At 46.5% G+C, this 27,224-nt stretch overlaps 1 protein-coding gene across 1 annotated transcript in view; it reads left to right on the plus strand.

The window, feature by feature from the left end:
• Positions 1–27,224, plus strand: part of PSMC2 (proteasome 26S subunit, ATPase 2) — a 116,867-nt gene that overhangs the window by 24,844 nt on the left and 64,799 nt on the right. Inside the window, exons 2-3 of the mRNA XM_078679460.1 lie at positions 9,810–9,847; positions 25,010–25,091. Of these exons, the coding sequence (XP_078535586.1) occupies positions 9,810–9,847; positions 25,010–25,091 (120 nt within the window). The remainder of the gene's footprint in view (positions 1–9,809; positions 9,848–25,009; positions 25,092–27,224) is intronic.

The following is a 27,224-nucleotide window of genomic DNA, read 5'->3' on the forward strand; positions in this document are numbered from 1 at the left end:
GCAGGGGGTAATTAGGGGAGGAGAATGGCTGGGCTGAGGCACAGCGCCAAGCCTTTGATGCAGCAGGGGGCGGAGCGGGAAGAGCTGCTGGCGGCACTAAGCTGACGATTTGATGCTGTGCACGCGCATTTTAACTAATTGCGCTTGCGCATTGAGTTAAAAGCGCACATGCACTTCATCAAATCGCCAGTGAATCGCCAGTGTAGGTAAGCTTTGTTTAAGCCCCCATAGTCTCGCTCTGCTCAATGCGCATGCGCATTGACAGGCGAGACCTAAAAATCAGGGCTAGTAGTTTTGCTATTCTTCGAGAAATCTTGAGAGCACAAATAATGATAACGCGTACTTTGCGCACAGTCTGGGTTGCCAGATGAGTCCGTGGAGAGCAAGCCCTCGGTTTGGTTTCCTTTTCCAATTTGTCGATTGTGAGCCCAACTAGTCCGACTACAACTCCCAGAATGCACCTAATTATTTAAGTACAATATCACAAGCCTGAGAACAACAGTGAATTCATGTATATAGAGTTTCACACTACAGAGAACACGCTGTAGCGCTTTCAATGGACTTTTTAGGAGCTTTTTATAATGTCTGAGTCGAGTGCGCTCTCCCAGTTGGGTAACAAAATTCGGACTTCATGAACGTCATTACCCTTGGCATGGATATACGGAAAGGCACATCAACTAATTGAACTGTATTTCAGAATCAAGGAAAAGTTAACCGTCCACAAGTGCCAGATCCGAAGCACACCGATAATAGAAAGTAGCATGCAAACATACAATGCATTCCACACACAAACACGCAATTGTTTAAAAAAAAAAGTGCTGTAAGCTAATAATAAACCTACTGTGTTACGCTGCGGGTAAGGGATCCAATCCTGCTAGGCGTGGCTAAAAGGAGACAGGGTGGCAACCAGGAGGGATTGACATGCCTTCGGTGCAATGATTGCACTGCCTTTGGCATAATTTGTGACGCCAAACAACGCGCACAAATCAAAACTGAAGGCGGAACTGGGACACAGCTTTCGGAATCCATATTGATTCCAAGAACCCCTCTGCATAGCGAGCCAGCGCATGCGCTGCTTTCGCCAAGCCGAGACCTAAAAAGTAAGACACGTTTTTACATGGCTTAGCAGTAAAAAAAAAACAATTTGTGTTTTTGCTGTGGAAAGGCTAGTAGTCTCATTTGTGAGTACATGGTTACGCGCTGCCAACAATAGTATCCCCATTTGGGAGTGCAGGGTTACGTCCTGACAACAAAGCTGTGCTAACTTCTGAATGGGACTACTAAGGTTGGTACTTCAGGGTATCAAAAGAATCGTTACATTTAACCTGACTTAAAGCCCAAGTTGATTTTAATGTACCTTCTAAGTAAATGGCAAATCTAGAAAGTTGCCACTCTGTTGCCCACGTTTTCCTTTGACTGTTTATGGTTGTTGGCTACAAGACAGCCTTCTGCCCTCCTGTGGGAGATGTGCACGACTGTCAGGAAAGGAACACAAAAGGCTTGCCTTTGGAAGAGGTGCTCCCTCTCCCTTTTATGAAGGCCAAAGGGGGTTAGAGCCCAGAAGGCGAGCTTCAAAGGGGAGACCACCTATGAAGGACAAATGAGGAATGCGCACAAGAGGGCCTGCTCTTTTGTTCTGGTGGTGAAGTTGACTTTGGGGACAGAGAGGGAGAAACTGTTGTCCTAACAAGTTCCCATTGGCGTTTGGCACTCAGGTAGCTACAACTGTAGGCTGGGTTGCCAAGCTCCACATACCAAGGGAAGGGTTCTGCCTTCTTGGGAGTAAGCAGAATATTGTGTTCCGGGATAGCTAGATGCCACACTTTGCAGAAAGTTGTAATATGGTGGGAAGGGACCTGGTAACCAATTGGCTAGTACTTACCGCACCCCGCGAGGGCAAGTCCCGGACACAAAAGTGGCACCCCTGAAACTCAGACCTCAGATCACTTCTGCACAGGAGAGAGGACCAAAGGACGACTCCCTTGCAGTTTCCTGGACCCAGCAAAGAGAGGCTGTACCAAAGACTGGGCTGTACCTGGTGCTACTTGGGCTAGCAAAGAGAGGACTGTTACGGGATGCCCTGCTTGAGGAAAAGCAGCCTCGAGCCCTGGACAGAAGAGATGGCCCCAGGAAGACCCTCTTACCAGATCAGCATCCTGTATCCCTTACATCAGGACCCCTCCATTAATGTCTATAGCGGTTCGCCCATAGAGCTTGAACTGGACTGGAGATAACTTTGACTCCAATGTAACTGTCCTGCCAAGCCTCATTACAGCCTGTTACTCGCTCTCTGTCATAGTTGGTCTCCCAAACCAGGCCGTAATAGTCGCCCTCAACTTTATAAAGTTTTCCAAGTAACCGCTATCCGCAGTAGTTGTCGATGCTTGTTTGCAATTGGATTGAAAAGCAGCGATTTATTATTTGCTTAATAATGTATATCTCCAAAATCCTCCTGTGGATTTGGTTTGTTTTGGTGTCTAAAATTAATAAAAATAGAGCTATTTTTATGAAGTGGTGTTGGATTTCCTTTGTGTCTCATTTCCTTCTTATCCAACAGTTCGGGGACTTCTAAATGCTTTGCACTTGTTCCTTTGACTGCTCGAAGCCACAGTTACCCAGGACTGAGCAAGGTTTTTCAAATGAGCTTGACTGAACCCAAAACAAACAAGTTTGCGTGTTTATTATACACCGAGCTCTCTAAACCACAGCATAGAACAAACTGCTTTCGTCACAATTGGCATGATCACAAGATGTCATTTTTTTTTTTTTTTTTTGTTGAGAACCTTTATTATCACTTCACATAAATACAAGCATGGGCCTACAACCCTTCCGGCCGGCCGCTAGTCAATTCGGAAATTCAGCAAAGCTATATAGAAAGATACAGCAACCCGTAATTCGGGGTCAGATACGTAACCAGGATATAACTCGTATTCAAGCATACAGCGTGATAATCAGGATTCAATAGGGTTCATTTTACAGTGAAGAAAAATAAAAAATAAAAAATAGCAGAATAATTGCCATACGATCATACATGGTCCTACAATAGCAACATGAAACAGAAATCTGCAAAGAGTGCAAACACTCTGAAAGGCATGGGGGCAAGGAATACGAGTCAGGATAAATGTAAACAACACATACAGGACGTGTCAAACAGCACCCCAGCCCCTAAAACAAAACAGACTGTAGGAAACATGAAAAACAACGACACCATAAAGAAGAAAAGACAAAGGGCCATAGAGACAAAGAAAGAACAAATAAACAACCCCCTTCCCCCTACCCCCCACCCCTGCAGAAGGCTACAGCCTACCCCCCCCCCCCCCAGCAGCGTGCCTATCGCCCTAAAGGAGAACCCGAAATATAGAATAATAGAAAAAGGGAAAAAGAAGGAAAAAAAAGTGGAGAAGGGCCCTCGATCAAACCACCCGCCCCCCCCCTCACCCATCGCGCACTATAAGCATCAGAAAAGCAAGGTCAGAATAACCACAGTAGGCAAGAATTATCAATTCATTCAATAACATCCCCGTTGAGTGCCCCCCCTAAACACCGTCAGCCGACAATGCGTTCCTCCATGTCCCAGACGGTATCACCCCTGGCCTTTTCTATCAATAGTACCCCCATGCAGCCAGTCATCAAGCGGCATACAGAGCCGTGCGGAGGATCCAATCGATCCGGGCGGACCGGGCAGTGCCATTACTCCATGGGACCTTAGCCCCCAAAACCCAGCCGAATACGTATGGCAGAAATCCGTCAGTGTCAGTAGCGATTCCGGAAACATCCCCCAGCCCAAATACAGTCTCACCAGCCAGGAAGAGAGAGTCACACAATCCAGTAATCGTTGGAACGCCGCCGGTGCAGCCCAAACTATGGATCGATGTAGTTTCTTCAGCCGCCGTATAGATAAGGGCCCCGACGAGTCACTCACACACACAACAGGGCAATCCAAAGCGGTATCACGGACCGGGTCTGTCGGCGTCTCCACGAACGTAGGCGCAGCTGGGACGGTTGCAACTGACACAGAGGCGGGCACATCAGCACTTCCTTGAGAGAGAATCATGCCCATGTGGAGCGGCAGGACAACAATGGCGGCCATCCTTCTTCCCAGATCCCAGGCGTCCCGGCTCAGGGTCATATACAGGGTTGTTAAGGCAGCCAATATATCTCTGGACGTGGGCTCTTTCTCGTTGTGCCAGACCCCAGGACTCTCCCACACAACGGATTCTCTGCCCGGATGGGGTGTGCGTAAGAGGGTGCTATCCGCCATCTTAGCTGATCCGGCCCCGTCTTTCTCCACCTCACTTCGGGATCGGGCCCCACACCAGGGAGGGACAGGATTCACAACGGGAATCTCAAAAGTCAAGGCAGGTTTCTCAGCGGAGAGTCACCAAAAGGCTAAAAACTCCGTCGCTCCCTGGGGGCCACACGCTGACACCGGGAAAAGTCGTTAGTGTGCCCGGATACAACACTGGAGTGGGGGCCAAGTATCATGCACTCCCCTCGACCCAGCTGCATCGCACTCTCGACATGGTTCTCCGCAAGTTGGGCTGGGTCGGCACTGTCGCCATCGGCCAGCAGGTCGTCAGTTCCCTCCGGCCGACTCCTCACCATCACCAGAGGCCGCTGTTGTTATAGTCGCGGCCGGCCACTCTTCTCACTCGAGGCCCCGGTCCCAGCTCCGTGAAGGCCGCAAAACATTCGGGGACACTTCAACGGGTCTGCAGCAAGCAGAAGCCTCAGGAGCAAACGGTAAGTGAAGACTATCCTCCGCCTACATAAATATGCCGTTACGGCCCAGGATAAGTGCCAGGATGTATGCGCGGGGGGAGAAGGCTCACGGAGCCGAGCGTTTACGCAGCCATCTCGGTCGCCATCTTGGCTCCTCCTCAAGATGTCATTTTTAAGTGAGTGAATAACTCCCTTCACTATGATTCATACTAAAGTTCCTACACTCCAATCAGACCAGGATTGATGTTTCAACCATAATCTAGCCCTCTGAATTAGGGCCATGTCTACAAAAAAAAAAGCTATTTTAAGGAAGATTACCTGTTTTTAATGCAACCTCTACTCCTCCACCTGTTAATGTTCCAAACAAATTGCCCAGAATGGTATAAACTTGAATTTGGATAGTAAACCACCAAGACATGACTTTTGAGCCATGCAGTGTGTCATCTTCAATGAAAGTTATCAAATTTACCAGTTCATGACAGTGTCAGGTGACCTTCTCGACTCGGCATGTTATCTGATGGTTGTTCAATCATGACCATTGGATTAAAGAAGAATCGTCAAGAAATCTTAAATTGAATCTTTTTTTAGAGATATGACTGTGCAAAATTTGGGTTCCCATGTACTTCCTACTGAAACTGAAGTGTTTTTGTTGGAGAACATTTTGACCAGGCAGAATAATAGCACCTAATTTTGGCCAAATTGGCACTTTAAAAGAGTTTGATACATATGGTACATTGCCATGGATAATAATAATAATAATACCGACATTTGTAAAGCGCACAGCTACCTCCGCAGGAAGTGTCCCGGCGCAGTCCGTATACCGCTTAGGAACCCTTCCTGGCTTCCCTGTGAAATGTCCACTCCTGGGCACCCCCCAGGTGCGGCCAGGCATCCCAGCGCTGTTGGGGCCGTTGTGGAGATTAAGCAGGCTATTGCCCAGAGTTGCAGAGTGGGACCCATGATTAGAATAGGCACCGAGGCGAGAATTATCAGGTCCGCGGAAATTGAGCCCAAGACCTGCCGAGGCAGGAATTGAACCCTGGTCCTGGGCCAGACCTCTGCATCAGGGTCTGCCGCTCTAACCATTGAGCCACACTTCTCACACTGGGAAGTAGATTGTGCATGCTATCTACTAAAAAGATCCACTTTAGACGAACACAAACAACTGCAATCAGCTCTTTCTTAAACACATCCAATAGTAATGCATGTCTATCACAGTTTTGAGTATTCAGGGGCTTACCCACAAAGGCTTTTTATAGTATGGAAATGAGTACTCTTGGATATATTTTTACTTGCCTTTATTAATTTGCCTCAATCACGTAAAATTAGAATATAATGGTGCTAATCAGGGCATATCTATATACATTTACCCTTTTTAAAATTTGTTATTGTTTTTTAATGTGAGGTCACCAGCTGTCACTTAGTTGTGGATGAAAACCATAGGCTAACCAGACTTTCTGGGATTCCCCAGGACTGTGAGTAGCTGGACCTAATGGTTCCTATGACTCTTGTGGTCTGTTAAGAAAAGACTTGCCATTGTTGCCTATTTGTTTGCTGGTTCCACTTTCACATGTACCACTCAATCTTGAAGATCGTGGTTTAGTTCACTTCTGTAGAACTACTATGCTGAGTTATTCTGTCATATTTCCTGGCAGCATCACCCCCCCCTATGGTATTTCTTTGTCTATTTAATTATTACCAGTCCCCAAAATGCAGTGCATGCTTTTCTGTTGGCATTGTGCTTAAAACTCATTTATCCTCAGACAGGCAATGATAATACAGTTAAAGGTGGTCATTCTCCTTCTTCTTGGTGTTATATAGTAATTACTGCCACAGACCCAGCTGTGTAACCTTACTCTGCCATTGACAGCTCCTGTTCATTTATGTTTGTAAACATTTAACTGTTGCCAGAAATCCTTACCTACTAACTGATGATCACACTTTGCCTGGCAGTTCATACCTCCTATTTACTTCTGTATTGTATTCGTTTAGACTGCCCCAGTGTTTCGATTCTGAGTGATCTCTTTATTACATGCTCACGGCTTATAATGTGGTGGAAGTCTAAGGTATCCTGGGAATGTATGACTAGACCATGCAGAGAATATGAACATAAATTAGAATGTCTCTCTCCCTCTGGGATAATCTTGGTTGTTCTAAAACAAGCAGCAGGAATTGCTGTAGTGTGTTTACTTCTCAATAAAGCAATAGCTTACTTGTTTTTCTCATTCATTTTACTGTCCAGATGCAGTGTGCCAGAGCTGGGCTTTAGGCACGCTTTTCTCTCTTCCCCATGTCTAGTAAAAGTAACTTTGTATTTTCTCAGTGCTTGGATCCCTCCAGGTCTGCTCTGGTCTCAACTCTTTTTTTTATTTTTTTTTTATTTTATTTTTTTTATTTTTAAAACCTTTATTGTACAAAGAGTGCTCACAAATACGGGCCTACAACCCAACGGGCTGGCCACCACATAGTAGAAGCAAAATTTGCAATACGAGGTTGTCCACAGGATATGACAGCAAAAACACAGGATATAAACCAAAAGCCATAGAGCAATCAGCAGGGACAGGATAGTGGAAGGTTGATTTTCTTTTACGGGAACGGGGAGTACAGGATCACGATGGGCAGTGAGTCAAACAACAAGGGAGGGGCCGTGGTGAGCCGCGATCCGGCGATTATAAAAATACAGGATAAAGCCAACACGAAATAAACATATCAATAAATACAAGCACAATTGGAGTACCACAAGAAGAGGCAATAGCGTTTGCCGTCCAGCGCCCACCCACCACAGCAACAACCCAACTTAAACAAACATAAGCAAAAAGACCCCATCATAAAAGACAGTACGATACGCACCCCAACAAAAGGAAGGAAGCCCCCCATGAAAGAGGGAGGGGAAGGAAGAAAAAGGAGAAAAAGAAGGGACTCCTACCCAACCACGCGCCCCCCGGCGACAAAGCAGGAAAACAGAAACCGGTACACGGCATACATTAAAGGTCGATGACAGAGCACATAGCGAACCATAATCACAATACGACCGGAAGGGCAATGCATCAGAAACACCCCAGGGGGACACATGACGAGACAGGGTCCCGAAAAAGCGAATACTCAAGAGCCATAGAACAAAAAAAGGGAGAGAAAAAAAAGGGGGGGGGAAAAGACCCCCCAAAGTGACAGACCCCCCCACCCATCCCTCAAGCCCACCCTGCACCCCTGCAGAAGGCTATGGCCTACCCCCCAGCAGCGTGCCTGTCGCCCTAATTAGAACCCGAAATATAAAAGAACAAAGAAAAGACGGAAACAAAAGACAAAAACGGAGGAAGGGAGGGGAAGGGAAAAGGGAAAAGAACACACACGGGGGAGGGCCAAGAGACAGTATTATCTGCACCCACCCACCCGCCTGAGACAAAGGGCAGAGCCCTCGGGAAGTCAAAAAGTAACAGGATACACTCCAGGAGTACCATAAAGTCACATATAAGCAAACCGTTACATGCCGATCATCCAACCAGTACAAGACTACCGCACACAGAGGCAAATTTATATCAGCCCTGTCCTTGTTTGTCCAAAGTTATAGCGGTCCGATCCACTAAGAACCAGACCGCAAAAAACCAAAGGCACAGAACAGGGAGATCAGACGGCAGTCCAGATAAGACACGTGGAGGAAAACACGGAAGATCCAGGAAAGTCATGGAACATCGCATACAATGCAGGCACAGTTTCAGAGACAGTTCGAGAGAGGCCGACCCAGCTGGGTTGGCACAGGAACCATGGCCGGTCGGTCGAGGCGAAAGGAGGCAGGAAAAGTCATCGAGTCCAGGCCAGACGGAATCCGGACCCCGGACCAGCGGCAAAGGAGACAGCACAGGACGATGAAGGGCAACGGAACACCGCACACCCACAGACGGCCCGAAGAGAGGATCCACCAGGATGAAGACGGGTGCAGCCACAGAAGCTCGCCAGGAGTGCAGGGCGTCCAGGATATTTAAGTGTAGGAAAACCTTTACAGTATACGGCACCCGGGCCATGCGCTGGTCTCAACTCTTATTCTGGGGTACATATACACCAACCGTAGGGATACCAAGGAATTTCTTTGTCTAAACCTTTAAGCCAGTTTGTTAACCATTGTATGTGACTCTTGGATGCTGTTAAAGAGAGGACTGAGATACTTGTGTCACTGCAATACAATATGAACCAAAACACTCCCCATAAAGAAGCTCTTGAAAGGAAGTTTATTTTAACAAGCAATAGAACACACTGTTCAAATAAAATAATTCTTATTGCTAAACAGTGAAAAAAAATCTGAATTTGTTTGATTTCTTTGGCAGAATAGCAGTGTTAAGCTAGTGTAATTGCATATGTGGATTTCAGTAATCAGTCCATTTCCTTGCGTTTGCTTTGTTTGCCCTAATTTTTGGCAGGGTATGCCCTGACGTTGGTCCTTTGCTCACTTTTACACTGGATTCAAGCTAGCATGGCTGATGAGGGGTGTTACCCCGAAATCGGTCCCAGGATGCTTGTTTCCGGTCCAGGGAAGCCATGGCTTGGAAGTTCAGGCTTGACTGTGAGGAACAAGGTGAAGACTGATTTGCATATAGCTGGGTCAGCACGGGGGTGGCAAAGTGAGCTAAAGAACGATGATGGATTCAACCCAGATCTGTGACTGGTGGTGAGTGTCTGAAAAGTTTCAGCGCTCCGTCCATCATCTCCTTGTGTTTGCTTGGGATAAAATGAATTAAATGCAGCAGACTGAGTTCGGGAGCTTTGTAGTCTGTTAATCAAATGCTCTTCCTTAGAAGCTAATTCTGTTATGAATATTTTTGTTAAATGCAAAAAAGCTGAGCACTTGTATAAAAGAATCAATGCATTAAAAAAAAAGCAAATATTCTTCATCTTATAACAATTACATTGGGCTTTGGAATAACATCAAAGAAATGTTGACTGCGCTGACGTTCTAATCAGATTTTTTTGTATGCTTTGATATTAGAATCTGTAAGATGATCTATTGTCCTATACTATTTCTTCTTCTGCCAAGCCATAATGTTTCTTCCTATCATCTATGTTCAGGTACTTATGTACTCTTGTTTGTATTTTAGCGCTGGATGAAGGGGATATTGCATTGCTGAAAACATATGTAAGTATCATGAACATGATTAAGTACTTGAAATCTACAATTTGTGTCTCGTCAGACTTTTAAACACAAGCGCTTCTTTATTTATTTTAATTTTCAGTGCAGTCCACTTTAACTTAAGCGGGCGCACTATGAAACCTCTCTGTTTTTTTGGGGGGTGAAAGCGCCCCATACTGTACTTTCACGGTGGCTGCGCCCCTTTCTTTAGATGCTGCTCGCCGTATTCAGGTTTTACGAAAAAAAAACATTTGTTCAAAAAAATATCTTTTTTTGTAAAAGCGCCCCATGCAGTTATTTTACTTCATTGGCGACCGCGTCTCTTTCTTTCGACGCGGCTCTCTGTAACCTGAATACGGCGCGCAGTTTCTAAAGAAAGGGGCGCAAGTGGTCTTGCATTTGTGAGAGTTTGATCTATTGGCATTAGAAATGACCATGCCTTTTATATATGTGTTGGTTTTCAATACACATAAATAAAAGGCATCGTAATTTTCAATGCCAATAGCCTAAACTCTTGCAAATGCAAGACCTATTGCATTGCAAATGCTTGTTTAATTTACAACTCCAGGATTGGCATCCGCTATTTTGAAGGAGAAAAAGTAAAAAAATAAAAACAAGCATTGAAAATGCAATAGGGCTCGCATTAGGAAAGTTTGAGCTATTGGTCTTATAAATCAAAGTTTTTTTATTTATGTGTTATTCTTTAAAATAGCTAAATTAATAGCTTTGTCATTTGCTATGTTTTGTTATGTATGCTATGTTTTGTTGGGTTTTGTTATGCTATACTATATTTTGTTTTGCTATGTTTTGTTTTGCTATGTTTTGTTTTGCTATGTTTTGTTTTGCTATGTTTTGTTTTGCTATGTTTGGTTATGCTATGCTTTGTTATGCTATGTTTTGTTGTGTTTTGCTATGCTATGCTATGTTTTGTTGTGTTTTGTTATGCTATGTTGTGTTGTGTTTTGCTTTGCTATGTTTTGTTTTGCTATGCTTTGTTTTGCTATCCTATGCTTTGTTTTGTTATGCTATGCTATGTTTTGCTATCCTATGCTTTTTTTTGTTATGCTATGCGGTGTTTTCTTATGCTATGCTATGCTGTGTTTTGTTATGCTATGCTATGCTATGTTTTGTTATGCTATGCTGGTGAGGGTGAGGGGTGAGAGGGTTGTGAGGGTGAGAGGGTGTGAGGGTGAGAGGGTTGTGAGGCTGAGGGGGTGTGAGGGTGAGTGAGGGGGTGTGAGGGTGAGGGTGAGTGAGGGGGTGCGAGTGTGAGGGGGCTGTGATGGTGTGTGAGGGTGAGTGAGGGGGTGTGAGGGTGAGTGGGATAGGCGAGACCTAAAAATCTATCCAACAGCCGTACTGAATGAGTAAAGTGAAGTGCAAAAACCAATCAAATGTCAGAAGTGATCCTTCTGGTGTTAATAATCTTTATGAATTCATAGTTCTTGAACATGCTGGAGAGCACCTTCAAAGCGCAAACAACGTTTTTAACAGCTTAATCGTTGTTATTGGGTGGGTTTTTTGTGGTCAAAAGGACAGCATTCAGGCTGGTTTTCTCAACAATGGAAAATGCTGCATAACCAATGAGTCACCTCTAAATGCACAAAGGCATTAAAGGGCTTTACCTGCAGAGCGGTGTGAACTGCAGTGATAGATCAGCTGCTGCAGGGGAGGAGGAGAGGTGGGCTGATCACCGTGGCCCCTGCGGCTATAGAGGGGATCTGGGAGAGGCTGACCCCGGGCGGCCGATGACGAAGGGCACTCTACTTAACCCGGAAGTGGGGGTGGGAGGAGTGTAGATTTTGGTGTTAAGAGGGAGGGCACCAAACGGGGAGAAATGTTAAAGGTTAATGTGATTAAACAAGTTAAACAAGTTTTTTTAAAAAGTACACTGGGGGGAGGAGAATCACCAAAACGTGCACTAACCCTCTATGAATTTCACGAGCCTGCATTCTGGCGTCATGATGTAACACGGCGTCCCTGCCAAAAGACCCCCCATTCCGCTCCCCCCAAATGATTCTGCATTTGCTAATGTTTTGTGACATAAAACCGGGAGATTATTATTTTTTTCCCTGCCTTAATTGAAGGAAGCATTTAGTGGAGATTTACCCATTATTGGCTCTTGGCGCGCGTGCGGCGCTCTCGCGCACTCCGGAGCAGGTTTGGACGAGCTTGCAGGATTTATGCGAATGGGCCTGCGGGGAGAGGCAATTTGTAGCCGAGACGGACAATTATACGTGGCCCATGAGTGCAAGAATGACTGTGCCAGGCGGCTAATGGGTAGTAAGGCTGCGCCGGCAGCCATGAGCCGCACAGCGGTGTGACGGTGGCTCCAGAGAGCGCCGAGAAGGGGTGCTGCGAGGCACTGGCCGCAGCCAAAGAGAAGGCTCGCGGGGAACTTTAAAAGTGAGCGAGGGAGAGGGGCTGGGGTAGAGAGAAGCCAGAGGGTGAGGAGAAAACAGGAGAGGGATACAAAAAGAGTGTGTGGGGAGTTAATTCAATAGATTAGAGTACAGGTGCGTGGGTGTGGGAAGGAAGTGAGAAGGCAAAAGAGCATTAGAGATTTTAAGAGACTGCGAAAAGAAAGTGAGAGTGGGAGAGACGATGGGGGACAGAGAGGCAGTGCTGTAGTGAGGAGAGATGAGTAAGTATGAGAAAGTGATAATGAAAACGAAGATAGGTGGGAGGAGAATTAGTTGGGGTGAAGGGTTAGCAGTAAGGATGAACTGGGAGAGGAAGGAGGAAAATTGGCGGGGAAAATGAAAAGAGGGAGGAAAAGAGGAAAACAATGAAGTGGAGATAAGCGGAAAGGATGAAGAGGGGGAAATAAAATGGACAGGTATGAAAATGAGTGAGGGAACGAGAGTGACGACGAGAGAAGAATACGGGAACAGCGGAAGCCAGAGAGAAAGATGGAGAGAAAGACTGAAAACCTGAAATAGAGGGAGGGGGGAAGAATCACAAAGAAGAGAGAGACAGACTGAGGCTGGATAAGTGATTTAGAGAGGCACCGAGAGAGTAGCACTGAAAAACAGGTCCAGGGCTCGAAAAGAGAGACATATATGGTCGAGGTGGGAAATGCAGAAATCAGAGACAAACGAGCCAAAGAGAGGGAGGAAGATAGCGAGACGATGAGAGAGAAAGCTGGCGAGTGAAAGAGGCGGTAAGAAAGAGAAAATCAGAGAGAGAGAACATAGCATGTAACTGGGTAATGTGGCCCGATATTGCCATGAGGGGGTTCTAGTAATATCATGAACCACAAGGTGACGAGGCAGAGTGGTTTATAAATGTCACAGGAACCCTAAGATGGCAATGTAGGGCCATATTATGTACGCATGGTACCCATTGTGTATTTTAAATGGTATACATTAAGTTTGGGAAAGTTAGCTTGAAAAAGCAGTTTTCTAAAAAGTGAAGTTGGCACTGGGATTTGATTAGAAGTATATATAATGTTTAACTTCTTTTAACTCTCCTTTAATAAATTGGTAATTGAAAAATGGTGAGGTGATTGGATTTAGAAGATTCTGTGACTGCTGTGTTTACCGCACAATTATGGACTTACACTGACATTGAGGGAGAAAGCTGGACAGTGAGAGCGGCTGCAAGAAAAAGAAAAGCAGACCGAGAGAGAGAGAGGAGAACATAAAGGCACAGAGAAATGGAGAATCAGAGACAGAAAAAAGACGAAGAGAAAAGCATAAAAGGAGACACGGCCTGCGGCCGTGAAACTGAAACTACGGCCGGCCGTGAATAATTAGGGGGTGAGAAATGCGCTGGGAGGGCTGCCTTTGATGTGGTAATGCCAGGCAGGCAGGCGGCTGGTGGCATTGTGCACGCGCTTTTTAGGGCTTGCGCAATGACCTAAAAAGCACATGCACTCCGTGGAATCGCCAGTGTAATCGTGCTTGGTTAAACGCTGTTTAAGCCCCTATAGAGCTTCGCCAGCTATGCGCATGCGCACAGCAGGCGAGCCCTAAAAAGCCCCTTGCATCATGGCCTATAGGTGCATATGGATGGTGATGCCTGTGCACGTATTTGCTATCCTGCTGGGGTGGACATTTGTTTTTTTTTTTGTGTTGCTGTTGCTGTTTCACATTGGCAGGCACACATTTTAGCAAACTGCTTCAGTAAGAAGCAAAAAGGTTGGGTAGTGCCATTAATAGTCGAGACCTATTGGCTTTGCCAGTGTTTTTGTTGTTGTCGTTTTTTTACCATCTCCCCCCAGCCCACCACTATTTTAATCGAGCTCTTAGCCCCTGAGATGGAGACCATGCAACCTGACATGACAATGGTTGGTTAACTTCAGCTAGTTGATTGGAAAGTTTTGTGCATATTCCTGAAATGGCCTTGAAATTATAAGTAAAACAGAAAAAGACTTTCTGTGGAAATGTAACCATAACTACAGAGTCACTTTTGCGAACTGTAATTCCATTAGCACAAATGCAGCTGAAGGGATGTTATAGCTAAAACCACTAGCCATTTCGTTCACAGCCAAGTAAAGTGGTCTGCCCTGAAGCGTTTGAATAAGTACCTAAGGTGTGGTGGAGCGATGATGGTGGCAGAGGGTTTTCCCTATTTGTTACAGCAGATCCTGCACTTTTTTATACGTGCAGTCTCTTGGGTCCACTGACTCGCCTACAAAGTGACTTGCGCCACTGGAGATCACTGTCGCTGTCCTTATCTTGGCTGTGCGACCCTTTTAAAAAGGATGGCCATGCCACACTTCCCTTACTCCCTGCAAAATACACCATACAAGGTCCCGACACCTATTTTAACACAATAGAGTGTGCAGCTAGGACTCTAGTTTGGGATGGGTGACCCGCGTTGTGACCCATACACTTGTTGGGGGATGGTACGACGGTGGGATTGCATTACTCAACATTCGAGCATATTACTGGGCAGCCCAACTGTTGGTTACAAACCAATGGGTTCTCCCACACCGCAATGAACCATCATGTCGGATGGTTAGATGGCTGATGGGTTATAGAAGGCCCTACATTTGAACCCTAAACATCAACACCTCACTGGCACAACAGCTCAAACAGTCGCCCTGTGGTATCGAGTGACCAAGAGATTGGGATGTGAAGTTAGGCTCTTATGAGAGGCTGAGAGATTGGGCAGACTCAGCTCCTTCCTGGGCTTTGAAAAATGGGCTACTGTAGGTATTTCAAGGGTGGGTGACCTGTGGGCAAGGGGAAAAATAGTCCCATTTTCTGATTTACAGAAAGAATACGAAATGTCAGACACTGAGACATTTAGATACCTACAAATACTACACGCTCTGATGGCAGTCATCCAACCTGACAAAGTCCTACCAGAGGCGTCCCCTCTGGAAGATAGACTCCTAACAGACTACATGAACCGAAAGGCTATCTCCATGACATACCAAAACGAATTAATAGCCTACCTGACCTCCTTTCGTGTCTTTGTGAACTTTGGCATGGAGACTTAGGGAGCCTAGAAGATGAGGATTGTCAGGAAGCGCTCTGCTCCCCACGGGAAGTAGCCGTAACATCACGACTGAAACTGATACATCTTAAAATACTTCTTAGATCATATTTTTCCATTGGTACCCTGGTTTAAATGGGAAGGAGGGACAATGCTAAGTGTAAAAGGCTTTGCTTGCAGGAGGTTACATTTTACCATTTACTTTGGGAATGCCCGGCCATCAAACTCTATTGGGAGGCTGTGGTGTCTCAGATGCGAGGTGTGTATGGTGGGGAACTTCATCCGCTGCCTAAATTATGTTCTCAATGTGTGTGAGGCAATAGACATGACTCGCATGGAGCAGCTCTGGGTCACCCTGGGACTGACAATTGCGAAACAAAACATCGCCCGAAAAAGGGGAGCGGTGCAGAAGCCACCGTTGGGGGGAATGGGAACGAGATATTGACTGGTGCATGTTAACAGAAAGGGTGGTCTACAAAAGCAGGGGGTGCCCCCGGAAGCCTGACCGGGTGTGGGGCAAATGGAATGCCCATTGGGGGGGTATTTGTATGTCGCCTTCCAGTCGAGTGGACGGATCCAGCTGGGAAGGGAATATTACGGAGGAAAATGCATAAGAATTGTAATGGGTCACTGAGGGTTTGAACTGAATGTTGAAAAGTAATTTATATTTGGCTCACCTTTCAAAACTGTGGCTATACTTTACATCTGCTGTATGACTACCTAAGTTTAATAAACAGAGATGAGAAAAAAAGTACTTAATGTGGGATTTTAACCCATTGCTCCTGTTGATGGTTATCAACTCTTCCTGCTTGAACTGCTGCATATTGATTCATGAAATGCACATTGGGCCGTTATGGTACTGGAATATAATAACCAAAATATCCTCTTGACAAATATTGTGTACAATATTTCACGTACAAAAATATCGCTCTATGGGAATTAATAGTAGAAAATCCACAACCAAGTGGGCAATATTTTACAAATAAAATTAAAGACATGAAATTTTGTTTTCTCAATTGATATTCTGATTTTCACTCACTCGCCCTCAAAGTCTGGCAAAAAAAGAAAAGGCCTGTCAAATTTAATTAAAGTCCTTTTCAAGGTGACCACAGTTTGTTCAGCATTGTTGGAAGTAGCATATATAAGATGTTTAAAAATATTTGTTACATTTATTGTGAAATTGTGGTTTGTTACAATTTATGGGCTATTTGTGCTCTCTTTGCTTTGGTTAGTTCTGTAATGCAATACACCTTGGATCTGATTCAGAAAAATCTTCAAATTTCATTTTCCACGATTTAGTGTAAATGTGGCACAAACTATATTGCAATTGACTGTTCATCAGATCCTCATTTCTTATCATCAAAAAGAGAGCAGGTGTGTGATCACAACTAGGTCTGATATCCAGTGTTTCATTTTTGAGTGGTTTTAATGTATATTCTACCCCATGCAATTTGTGGTTGCTGGTACGCGCCCTGACTAGTAGATCCGCTTCCCTACAAAGTCACTTAGCTTGATGGTTTGGTTTGCATTCAACGAGTTATTACACTAGCTTCTACCATTTGGCTCAATTAGACGTGTAGTAGTGTCAGAACAGAAGGAAATAGGAGATAGTTCTTGACGGGTTACTCATTTGGGGCACAGTGTAATGATTGCATCTGAGGCAATCATTACACTGAGGGCTGCCACCCTGTCCGCTTTTGGCCCTGCCCACCGGGATTTGATCTTTTGCTGGTAGCTTTACACACTGTCCTTTAAAAGACAATAAGCACTCTTTTCTTTATATTGTCCGCTCCGTCGTCTTTGGCTGCTCTTGTTTTTATTTGCATCGGCTCGTGCGCAGCTTGGCCGCGCTTATTTAATGCACCTTGATTTTTTTTTTTCCCAGTGCTAGTTTACTTTATTTCGGAGCGCAGCGCCCGATTTAGGGTCACCACACTTCTTTTATTTATTTATGTATACTTTTTTTTTTCTAGTGCCAGTTTAATTATGTCGGGTATTCTTTCATTTTGTTCCAGAACATATTAAAAATACAGAGGGTGGCGAATGCAGAATGCCAGCCGCCGGCGTGTAATGAAGGCTTTTAGTGTGCGGTGTTCGGTTAGGGCCGTCGAGGGCTCCCCGTCTGATCTGCGTTCTGAGTATTGGTTTCATTCCCGCTCGGTGACACCACCGGAGCTCTCGCGGGCCCGGGGTGTCAGCGAACGCCTTACAAGCCCTGAAATCCGGAGACAGGGCCTCAGGGTGCTTTATCTCAAGAGCTTTAGGCTAAAATTGACTACGCATTCTGTTCGTCCTCAGAGGTCGGTGGGGCTGCAAGGAGAACGACTCAATATACACAATAGAAAAATACGCAAGTATGGGGATACCTTTTGCTTACTTTTGGTATGTTTTGTATCATGTTCTGTGTAGTAATTGGTATCCGTGCTCTTGAGTCTCTTGTCCTTGGTGCTGCTCATAGCCTTCAGTGCCAGCGCCCTTCAGTACAGTTATGCCGGTTAGTTAGTGGCACTATAGACCTTGTTGCGAGTTGAGTGCTGTAGTGCGCAGGGGAGAGAGTGCTTGTTTAATTATGTAAGTTACTCTTTCATTTTGTTCCGGAGCACATTAAAATACTGAGGGCGGCGAATGTGGGATGCCAGCCGCTGGCTTGTAATGAAGGCTTTTGGTGTGCGGTGTTCAGTTAGGGCCTTTGAGGGCTCTCTGTCTGATCCGTGTTCTGTGTATTGGTTTCATTCCCGCTCGGTGACACCACCGAGCTCTCGCGGGCCCGGGGTGTTAGCTGATGCGTTACAAGCCCTGAAACCCGGAGACAGGGCCTCAGGGTGCTTTTATCTCAAGAGCTTTAGGCTAAAATAGACTACGCATTCTGTTTATCCTCAGAGGTCGGTGGGACTGCAAGGAGATCGACTCAATATACACAATAAAAAAACATGCACGCATGGGGATACCTTCTGCTTAGTTTTGGTATCATGTTCTGTGTAGTAATTGGCATCAGTGCTCTTGAGTCTCTTGTCCTTGGTGCTGCTCATAGCCTTCAGTACCAGCGCCCTTCAGTACAGTTATGCCGGTTAGTTAGTGCCACTATAGACCTTGTTGCGAGTCGAGTGCAGTTGTGCGCAGGGGTGAGAGTATAGACACAGCGTTTCTAAGATACACAGAGTTTAGGACCGCACTTTGTAAAAACAAAATATTTTGTCAGTGATAGTGCCCCAGAATTGAGAATAAAAGTTTAATAAAAAGTGATGAATTCAATGCTTGAATTCATCTCAGCCACTGGTTTTTCCTCGGGTCACACCCAACTCCATCACCATGCCACCTCAGTTTGGACCCAGACATATGCAAATCAATCTTGACAGTTTGGGCTGGACTGTTCCCTTTGGAGTAGAAGTTGAAGTTGAAGTTAAAAGACTTGTAAAGCGCTCGGTCACCAGACGGTTTCTTGGCGCTGGGGACACATACCCATGGGAGTGGGAAGAAACAGCTTAGGACGGGAAGGCTCGTGAGAAGAGGAGGGTCTTAAGAGCTTTACGAAAGTCAGAATAGGAGGGGGAAGACCTAATGGCGAAAGGGAGGGTATTCCGGAAGGTGGGAGCCAGGGTGGAAAACCTCAGGCCCCCCGATTTCTTGTTCCTGAAACGGGGAACAGATAGTAAAAATTGAGTGGAAGAGCGTAAATCCCTGCTTGGGACATATGCTTTAATTTGGGAATTGACAAAAGCTGGTGCAGTTCCTGCTATGGCCTGAAAAGGTCATGCAGCCCATTTTGAAAAATGCACGTTCCCGAATAGGGAGCCAGTGCAGAGTTTGCAACAGGGGAGTGACGTGATGGGACTTGGGGAGTTTGTAGATAAGCCGGGCTGCTTGATTTTGAATAAGTTGGAGGCGCCGAAGGTCGTAGGCAGGAGCACCGGTGTACAAAATGTTGCCAAAGTCAAGGCGTGACATGACCATGGCCAAAAGAATAATTTTTAAGGCGGAGAAGGAAAAGAAACGTGAGATCTTGCGTATTGTGTGGAGGGTCAAAAAGCAGGAGGAGATTACAGAACTAATCTGAGAATGCATAGTGAGATTGGTATTAAGATTGATCCCTAGTGTTTTAACAGAAAAAGGCGGCTAAGGAGAAGTGCCCAGGGACGGAGGCCAAAAAAGGGGGGTCCAGGGACTGGAGCTGCCACCTGTAAGCACTAATTCGGTTTTATCCGGATTAAGCTTAAGGTGGTTGCAGTTCATCCAGTCCCTGATAAAAATCATAGTAGATTGAAAATTATGGGCAGACGCCAGGGAAGAAGAAAGATTGAAAATCAACTGGAGGTCATCGGCATAATTGAATACCGTGACCTCCATTTGCTTTAAAGCAAACATGAGAGGAAAAATATATAGGTTAAATAAGAGAGTGGAAAGGGAAGAACCTTGTGGGACCCCAAATTGAATGTTGCACGGGGCGCCGAGAAGTCAGCCAGATGGACAGCCTGAGTGCGATTCTTCAGGAAAGAGGCGAGCCACGCCAGGACGGGACCCCTGATGCCGGCCGCCTTGACACGGGTGAGAAGAATGGAGTGATCGACCGTGTCAAAGGCGGCGGACAAATCAAGGAGAACCAGCGCCTGCGGCTGGTTAACATCCGCCCCTCCTCTGAGCTCATCCAAAACGGAAAGAACTACTGATTCGGTGAATGTGAAGGGCGGAAGCCCGCCTAACAAGGGGCTAGGAAGCAGCTCTCCTCCATGAATGCACTGGGGGATTTGGTGACATGACATTCTAGGATCTTTCCCAAGAAAGGAAGAAGGGAAATGGGCCGAAAGTTGGAAAGGGAAGCAGAATCAGCACCAGGTTTCTTTAAGATAGGGATAGCGCGGGGACACACTGTTTCCTAGTGTAACCAGGCGCTATATAAGTTGCTTTTATTATTATTATTATTATTATTATTGTGGCAGATTTATGTGAATCAGGAACAATACCCTGCATCAGAGAATTGTTAAGAAAAGATAGAGGGGGAGAGGGGCAGCAGAGAAAATCTCTCTCAGTATATGTGCCGGGCAAACATCAGAAGGAGATCCTGATTTAACCCTAGTAAGCAGGGTCAGAAAAACTTCCTTAGTGATCATAGGTAATTGATCTAGGAGCAACGGGTTAGGCGGAGGTTGAGGGTTAAGAAAGGAAGGGGAAGGCAATGGGATGTTCGACTTGATAATAGCGATTTTCTCGATAAAATAATTGTTTAGAGAATCACACAGGGATTGGGAAGGGGTTGATTTTAGGTTGGCTCTGTCTGATGAGGCCAGCTCGTGGACTAATGAAAAGATGTCCTTCGGTTTGTTTTCAGCAAGGAGAACCTTGGAGGAAAAATAGTCAGTCTTAGCATGAAGGATGGCTCTTTTATAATCATTAAGGAGGGAGGTATACTGTGTTTTTAGGGTAGGACAGTAGTCGCGTCTCCAGGCGCGCTCTGCCTGCCGTAGTGAGTTTTTTGTCTTTAAGCTCAGCACTGAACCATCTGTTCGCGTCATGAACGCGTTTTGTCCTGACGCGTCTAAGGGGGGCCACTTTGTCACAACCTTCTTAGAGCCATTTGTTGATGGTAGCTACTTGAGAAGAGGGAGAGAGCCCTACCAGATATGGGGGGGGAGGCAGAAAGAGAGGAAGAGTGTGGTTAGGTCTGCACGCTTCCAGTTACGTGCCCAAGTGTTCCTAGGAAGAGGAGGTTTCTTGATGGAACTTTGATTGAGGGAGAAAGAGACAAAAGAATGGTAAAGTAAAGTCCACATTTGTAAAGCGCACAATCACCCGTAAGGGTCTCTAGGCGCTGGGGGGCCGTCGGGGAGATTAAGCGAGCTATTGCCCAGAGTCACATGGTGCTGGGCTGACCTGCCGCCGGAGCCGGGGATCGAACCGTGGTCCCCAGATTCCAACGTCAGTCGCCCTGGCCGCGGCGCCACACCTCTCCCACTCCGACCAAGAGCAAGGAATAACCAGGGGAGAAGAGATGGAAGTGTTAATTGACCAGACCTGGTCTAAAATGTGACCGTGAACATGAGTGGGAGTAGAGACTAGTGAGGTAAAATTTAAGTTAAGGAGCAATTCTGTACAATTTTTGGAGATAGAATCCTCTAGAGGATCAGTAGGCCAGAAATTGAGATCATCAAGTACCAGAACAGAGGAGTTATTCACTAGTAGAGTTGCCAGAAGTTCCTGGACTGCAGGGATGAAATGCGACATTTGCTGAGGTGGGCGATTAAATAAGTACACAAGTGAGGGGAACCTGGAAAGAGGCCGACCGGACGACCAGAAAGTAGACCGCCACAATGGAGGGGAATGATAACAGTTGGAAGTGGAGGGGGGAGCAAACAATCCAGGCCACCCCGCCTCCGGCCTTCCCCGCGGGCCGATCGGCACGCAAGGCATAGTAAGAGGGAGGGAGAGCCGCCAACACATTCGGTAGGGAGTCTGGGCAAAACCATGTTTCTGTAAGAAACAACAGGTCGGGTTTATGAGTGTCCAGGAAAACAAAAAGTTCAAGGTGGTGCTTAACAGCAGAACGAGTGTTTAGGAGGAAGGCAGAGATTGCAGGGACAGGGCAGGGGAGAGAGGGAGACCCCAAGGTAGTAGTTGGGATAGGGGCCAGCTCCAGCATTTCAGGGGGAAGGGGCGGGGGGGAGGATTAGGTTGGCATAAGCCAAGTTTCCTAATATGAGCAAGGGTAGGGGTACTGAGTGGCCAAAGGCCCCGACAGGAGTGAAGTTGCTCGGAGGAGTAAGTTAAAAAACAGGCATAAGGGGGTGCCCCTAGCCCCGACCGGCCGCGGACGGGCGCAGACGGGCTTGCCTTCGGCGCGCCCCCGCTGCGCGTGCGCATGGGGCGTCCCTTAAGTAGGTCTGGAGCGCGAGTAGTAGAGCGCTGACCTGTGATGCCCTTTTCAAGATGGCGCCCGCAACCCCGTCAGCTCTCCGGTTACAAGCGGCACTCAGCCGTGCCGGAACAAGGCTGGGGGAGCTGGCAAGCAGAGGTGAGAGCGTGCAGCTCAATGAAAGTTGCAAACATATACAATTTAAAATTTTAGGTTAAAAAAGATCAAAGGCGAGCCACAGCGCGCGACCACAGCTTGCTCAAACCCACTGCCACCGGGTTGTGTTGCATCGGTGATGGATCAAGCCCTGATCTTTTGACTGGGTAGGAGTGTTCTGCTTAATTCAGATACTCTGTCCATCACCACCCCCCTTTTTGAATCGTTTTGGCCACCACAAGTGTGGAAGGGTATGCTCAGATGTGAGTCCCTTGCTCACTGCACCATCAGGATTCAAGCAAGCCGGGCCGAAGATGGCTGTAATGCCAGAAACCGGACCCCGGAAGCTTGTTTCCTTTCCAGTAAAGAATTGGCTTGGTAGTTTGGTCTGCCCTGTTCCCATGATGCACTGGGCCAGGGACAGACTAATTTGCATGTAGCCAGGTTCTGAACTGGGATGGTGCAGTGAGCTAAAAAACGGTGATGGATCAAGCCCAGATCTTTTGACTGGGTAGGAGTGTTCTGCTTAATTCAGATACTCTGTCCATCACCACCCCCCTTTTTGAATCGTTGCCCCTTTCAAGATGGCGCCCGCAACCCCGTCAGCCCTCCGGTTACAAGTAGCACTCAGCCGTGCCGGAACAAGGCTAGGGGAGCTGGCAAGCAGAGGTGAGAGCGTGCAGCTCAATGAAAGTTGCAAACATATACAATTTAAAATTTTAAGTTAAAAAAGAACAAAGGCGAGCCAAAGCGCGTGACCACAGCTTGCTCAAACCCACTGCCACCGGGTTGTGTTGCATCCGCTACGCGTACGCATGGGGCGTCCCTTAAGTAGGTCTAGAGCGCGAGGAGTAGAGCGCTGACCTGTGATGCCCCTTTCAAGATGGCGCCCGCAACCCCGTCAGCCCTCCGGTTACAAGCGGCACTCAGCCGTGCCGGAACAAGGCTAGGAGAGCTGGCAAGCAGAGGTGAGAGCGTGCAGCTCAATGAAAGTTGCAAACATATACAATTTAAAATTTTAGGTTAGAAAAGAACAAAGGCGAGCCACAGCGTGCGCCCACAGCTTGCTCAAACCCACTGCCACCGGGCTGTGTTGCATCAGGGTCAAGACATGTTTGCATATATGAGTAGGGCCAAACTGAGGTGAAATGGTGAGCAAAATAACAATGGACAGGGCCAGGCTCGCAACGCCGATAAGGCTCAACAGGCTATAGTCCCCCTTAAACCCCCCCCCCCACCCCAGCGTGTGTGGAAGCCCAGGCTGAGACCGCTTCCTGGGCGCGCACTCAGCCGCACCCGAGTACTTCACAGGTCTTTAAAAGACCATTTACTTGCTAACAAGGCTTTGTTGTTTTTGACAATATTCGAGGGGACAACCAAGTCATAGGGTACAAAGAGAGAACATGCCGATAGTCCTTTCATGGAAGATGGAATGTGTTTCTTCCTTTGATCGGGACACGGTGTTACGTTTACATGACAAATAGGCTTTGGGTGTACGGGGGAGAATGAGCCCATTTGCTCTCCAAATTTAATAGTGAAAGTGCATGCAAGCCGTGCTTTGAAGGAGAAAGGAACAAGGCACAGACAGGCCAGTGCAGAGCCCACCTCTGTTCTCAATGCCTTAGCCTTCTGCGAGCACACGGGGGACGGGGCAGTGGCAGGATGCGGTGCCATGGCTGCCACGGGAGAGGCAGCCATGGCACCGCATCCACCAGCACCATGGAGCGAGCGCCCTTCTGTTCACTGGGGTGAGTACTTTTACATGTTTCGTTGCTATTGATATGTACGCTTCTTGAAAGGAGTAATGGGGATTATCGGACGTTACTCGATGCGAGGGGAGAAGCTAGGCTGACAGGATGTGGCCCTGTAAAATCGTTCAGAATATACATCGAAGGAGCGCAGTGAGGCAGGCTCTGACGAGGAGCCTTATGGTGAAAATGTAATTAATTTTAAACGAAGACTGAGAAAATCTCACATTCTAAAATTCACCTGAAAGGTGTCGCCATCCCAGCAGCAAAAGAATTCTGTGAATAGAACTGGATGATATCACAGACACTGCAATGTGATGTCACAAGGCCTACGGTACCAGCAAAGGGGAGGCCTCCACTGCACCAGATAGAAAAGGAGAGCTCACTGTTGGGGTACTTTGTTGGGTAGGAAAAAAGAAGTCTTTCAGGTTCATCACAGGATCATTTTTGTGGCTAAGTATTTGAAGTTTCTCAAGACACATTAAAACGTGCATTGCTTGCTCTCCCTGGTCACCTGAAACACATGGTATATCCCGCATAGTAGTGATGTATGATGACATGTTGAAAATGCTCCACTGGGACGTGTCTGTGGTATAAAAGGCTGGTAACCAGGTCGCTGGATCGTTGAATTCAAGGACACCTGATGGGGAGGACCACGGCTGGAGCTGGGACAGTGAGAGACCAAAGCTGCCGGAGTGGAGCAGCCTCGAAAACGAGCATTGAAAATGCAATAGGTCTCGCCTTTCATTAAGTTAAAGCCATTTGCTTTGCTATACAATGCCATTAGCAAAGCAAATGGCTTTAACTTAATCAAAGGCGAGACCTATTGCATTTTCAATGCTTGTTTTATAGTGAGGTTGCTGCTGTGTACAAGAGAAAGATGCCTGAAGTCAGTTATAGCCCTGCATGGTTAGTGTGCCCACATTGTTGACATGTGTGCTAATTAATGTACTCTTTGTTGTTTTTGTTCAGGGTCAGAGCACTTACTCAAGACAGATCAAGCAAGTGGAAGATGATATTCAGCAGCTACTTAAGAAAATCAATGAACTCACAGGTATGCTTTATGGCTTGTAGTTAATGATTTGTGTTTGCTATACTCATTGCATTGTGTACTAATCAATGTCTGTGCTTGTATCTATATAGGAAAAACCAAACACTATCACAGGGCTAGAGGGATATTTAGAGACCAAGCCTAAGTATTATCCCCCATTGGAACTAAACTAATAAACAACAAACTTAGGGGTCTATTTGAGAAATCCAATAGTGATTCTATATTCTCATGTACCCATGTCAATTGTACATGAGAATATAGAATCACTATTGGATTTCTCAAATAGACCCCTAAGTTTGTTGTTATTAACTTGTATCTATATAGGCGTGTGTGTGTATATATATTTTGTGACCAAGGCTGCGGGCGGCAGCTGAAACGCGTGATAATGCAATCACTGAGTTAATAAAAGATCGAGTAGAGCAATTTTTGGAGTGCTGTTTTTTTCCTTTGAACGAAGGGGATTTGTGCTTGAAATATATATATATATATATATATATATATATATATATATATATATATATATATATATATCAATCAGAGACGCGATAGCGCAGCTGTAGTTATGGTTAGGCTAGAGTTTTCATTGAAAGAGGTGTTTTTGTTTTCTTGATAACTTTATTGCAGATGTTGAGTCTGTACGAAACAGTCAAATAAAACATTCATCCACTTTTCGGTCTTCATGGTAAGGTGCAGATCAATCAAGCAGGGGCCACTAAACGGATCGAATAGGGGCTGCTTAAGTGACCGTTCACATTTTAACAGACATAGAATTGTTTGCTCCTCAATACAGAAACAATGGGTGGTTAGAATTACACCAAATATGGCATATATAAGTTTACCTTTACTTAAGAAAGTGCCTTTGTTTTAATGTGTGTAAATGTGTTCATAATTTTTTCAAAAATTAGTGTTTAAACATTGGTCTGGTTTCTGCATCAAAATTTGGATGAGGGAGCTTTTGTCTATTGAGAATCTGGCTGTGGCTTTGTGAATCCGCCATTCTCTGATTTGCTGGCTGTCACAGAAAAATTTGCTGTGGCAGCCTCCCTTACCCAACATGGTGCACCAAGCACCATCTTGAAAAAAATAGATACAACAAGCATTTACAATGCAATGGTTTTGCCTTTGTTAAAGTTAGAGCTATTGGCATTGCTCTTGACATTATTTTTATTTATGTTTTTTTAACATAAATAATGGCATTGTCATTTACAATGCCACTAGCTTTATCTCTCGCAAATGACACACACAAACACACACAGAGCCCCCCCCACACACACACCCACACAGATCCCCCCACACACACAGCCACACAGAGCCCCCCACACACACAGCCACACAGAGCCCCCCACACACACAGCCACACAGAGCCCTCCACACACACCCACACAGCACAAGCAGGCAACAGGGGCACATGGCGGCACAAGCAGGCAACAGGGGCACACGGAGGCACAAGCAGGCAACAGGGGCACACGGAGGCACAAGCAGGCAACAGGGGCACACGGAGGCACAAGCAGGCAACAAGGGCACACGGAGGCACAAGCAGTCAACAGGGGCACACGGAGGCACAAGCAGGCAACGGGGGCACACGGAGGCACAAGCAGGCAATAGGGGCACACGGAGGTTCAAGCAGGCAATAGGGGCACACGGAGGCACAAGCAGGCAACAGGCGCACACGGAGGCACAAGCAGGCAACAGGGGCACACGGAGGCACAAGCAGGCAACAGGGGCACGAAAACGGAGGCACAAGCAGGCAACAGGGGCACACGGAGGCACAAGCAGGCAACAGGGGCACACAGAGGCACAAGCAGGCAACAGGGGCACACAGAGGCACAAGCAGGCAACAGGGGCACACGGAGGCACAAGCAGGCAACAGGGGCACACGGAGGCACAAGCATGCAACAGGGGCACAAGCAGGCAACAGGGGCACGAAAACTGAGGCACAAGCAGGCGACAGGGGCACACGGAGGCACAAGCAGGCAACAGGGGCACACTGAGGCACAAGCAGGCAACAGGGGCACACGGAGGCACAAGCAGGCAACAGGGGCACACGGAGGCACAAGCAGGCAACAGGGTCATGAAAACAAGCACAAGCAGGCAAAAGGGTCACAAGCATGAATTGTAATTTAGACGGGGCTGAAG

The sequence above is a fragment of the Lissotriton helveticus genome, chromosome 1_1 (genome assembly GCF_964261635.1).
Source record: "Lissotriton helveticus chromosome 1_1, aLisHel1.1, whole genome shotgun sequence".
Taxonomy (NCBI): domain Eukaryota; kingdom Metazoa; phylum Chordata; class Amphibia; order Caudata; family Salamandridae; genus Lissotriton; species Lissotriton helveticus.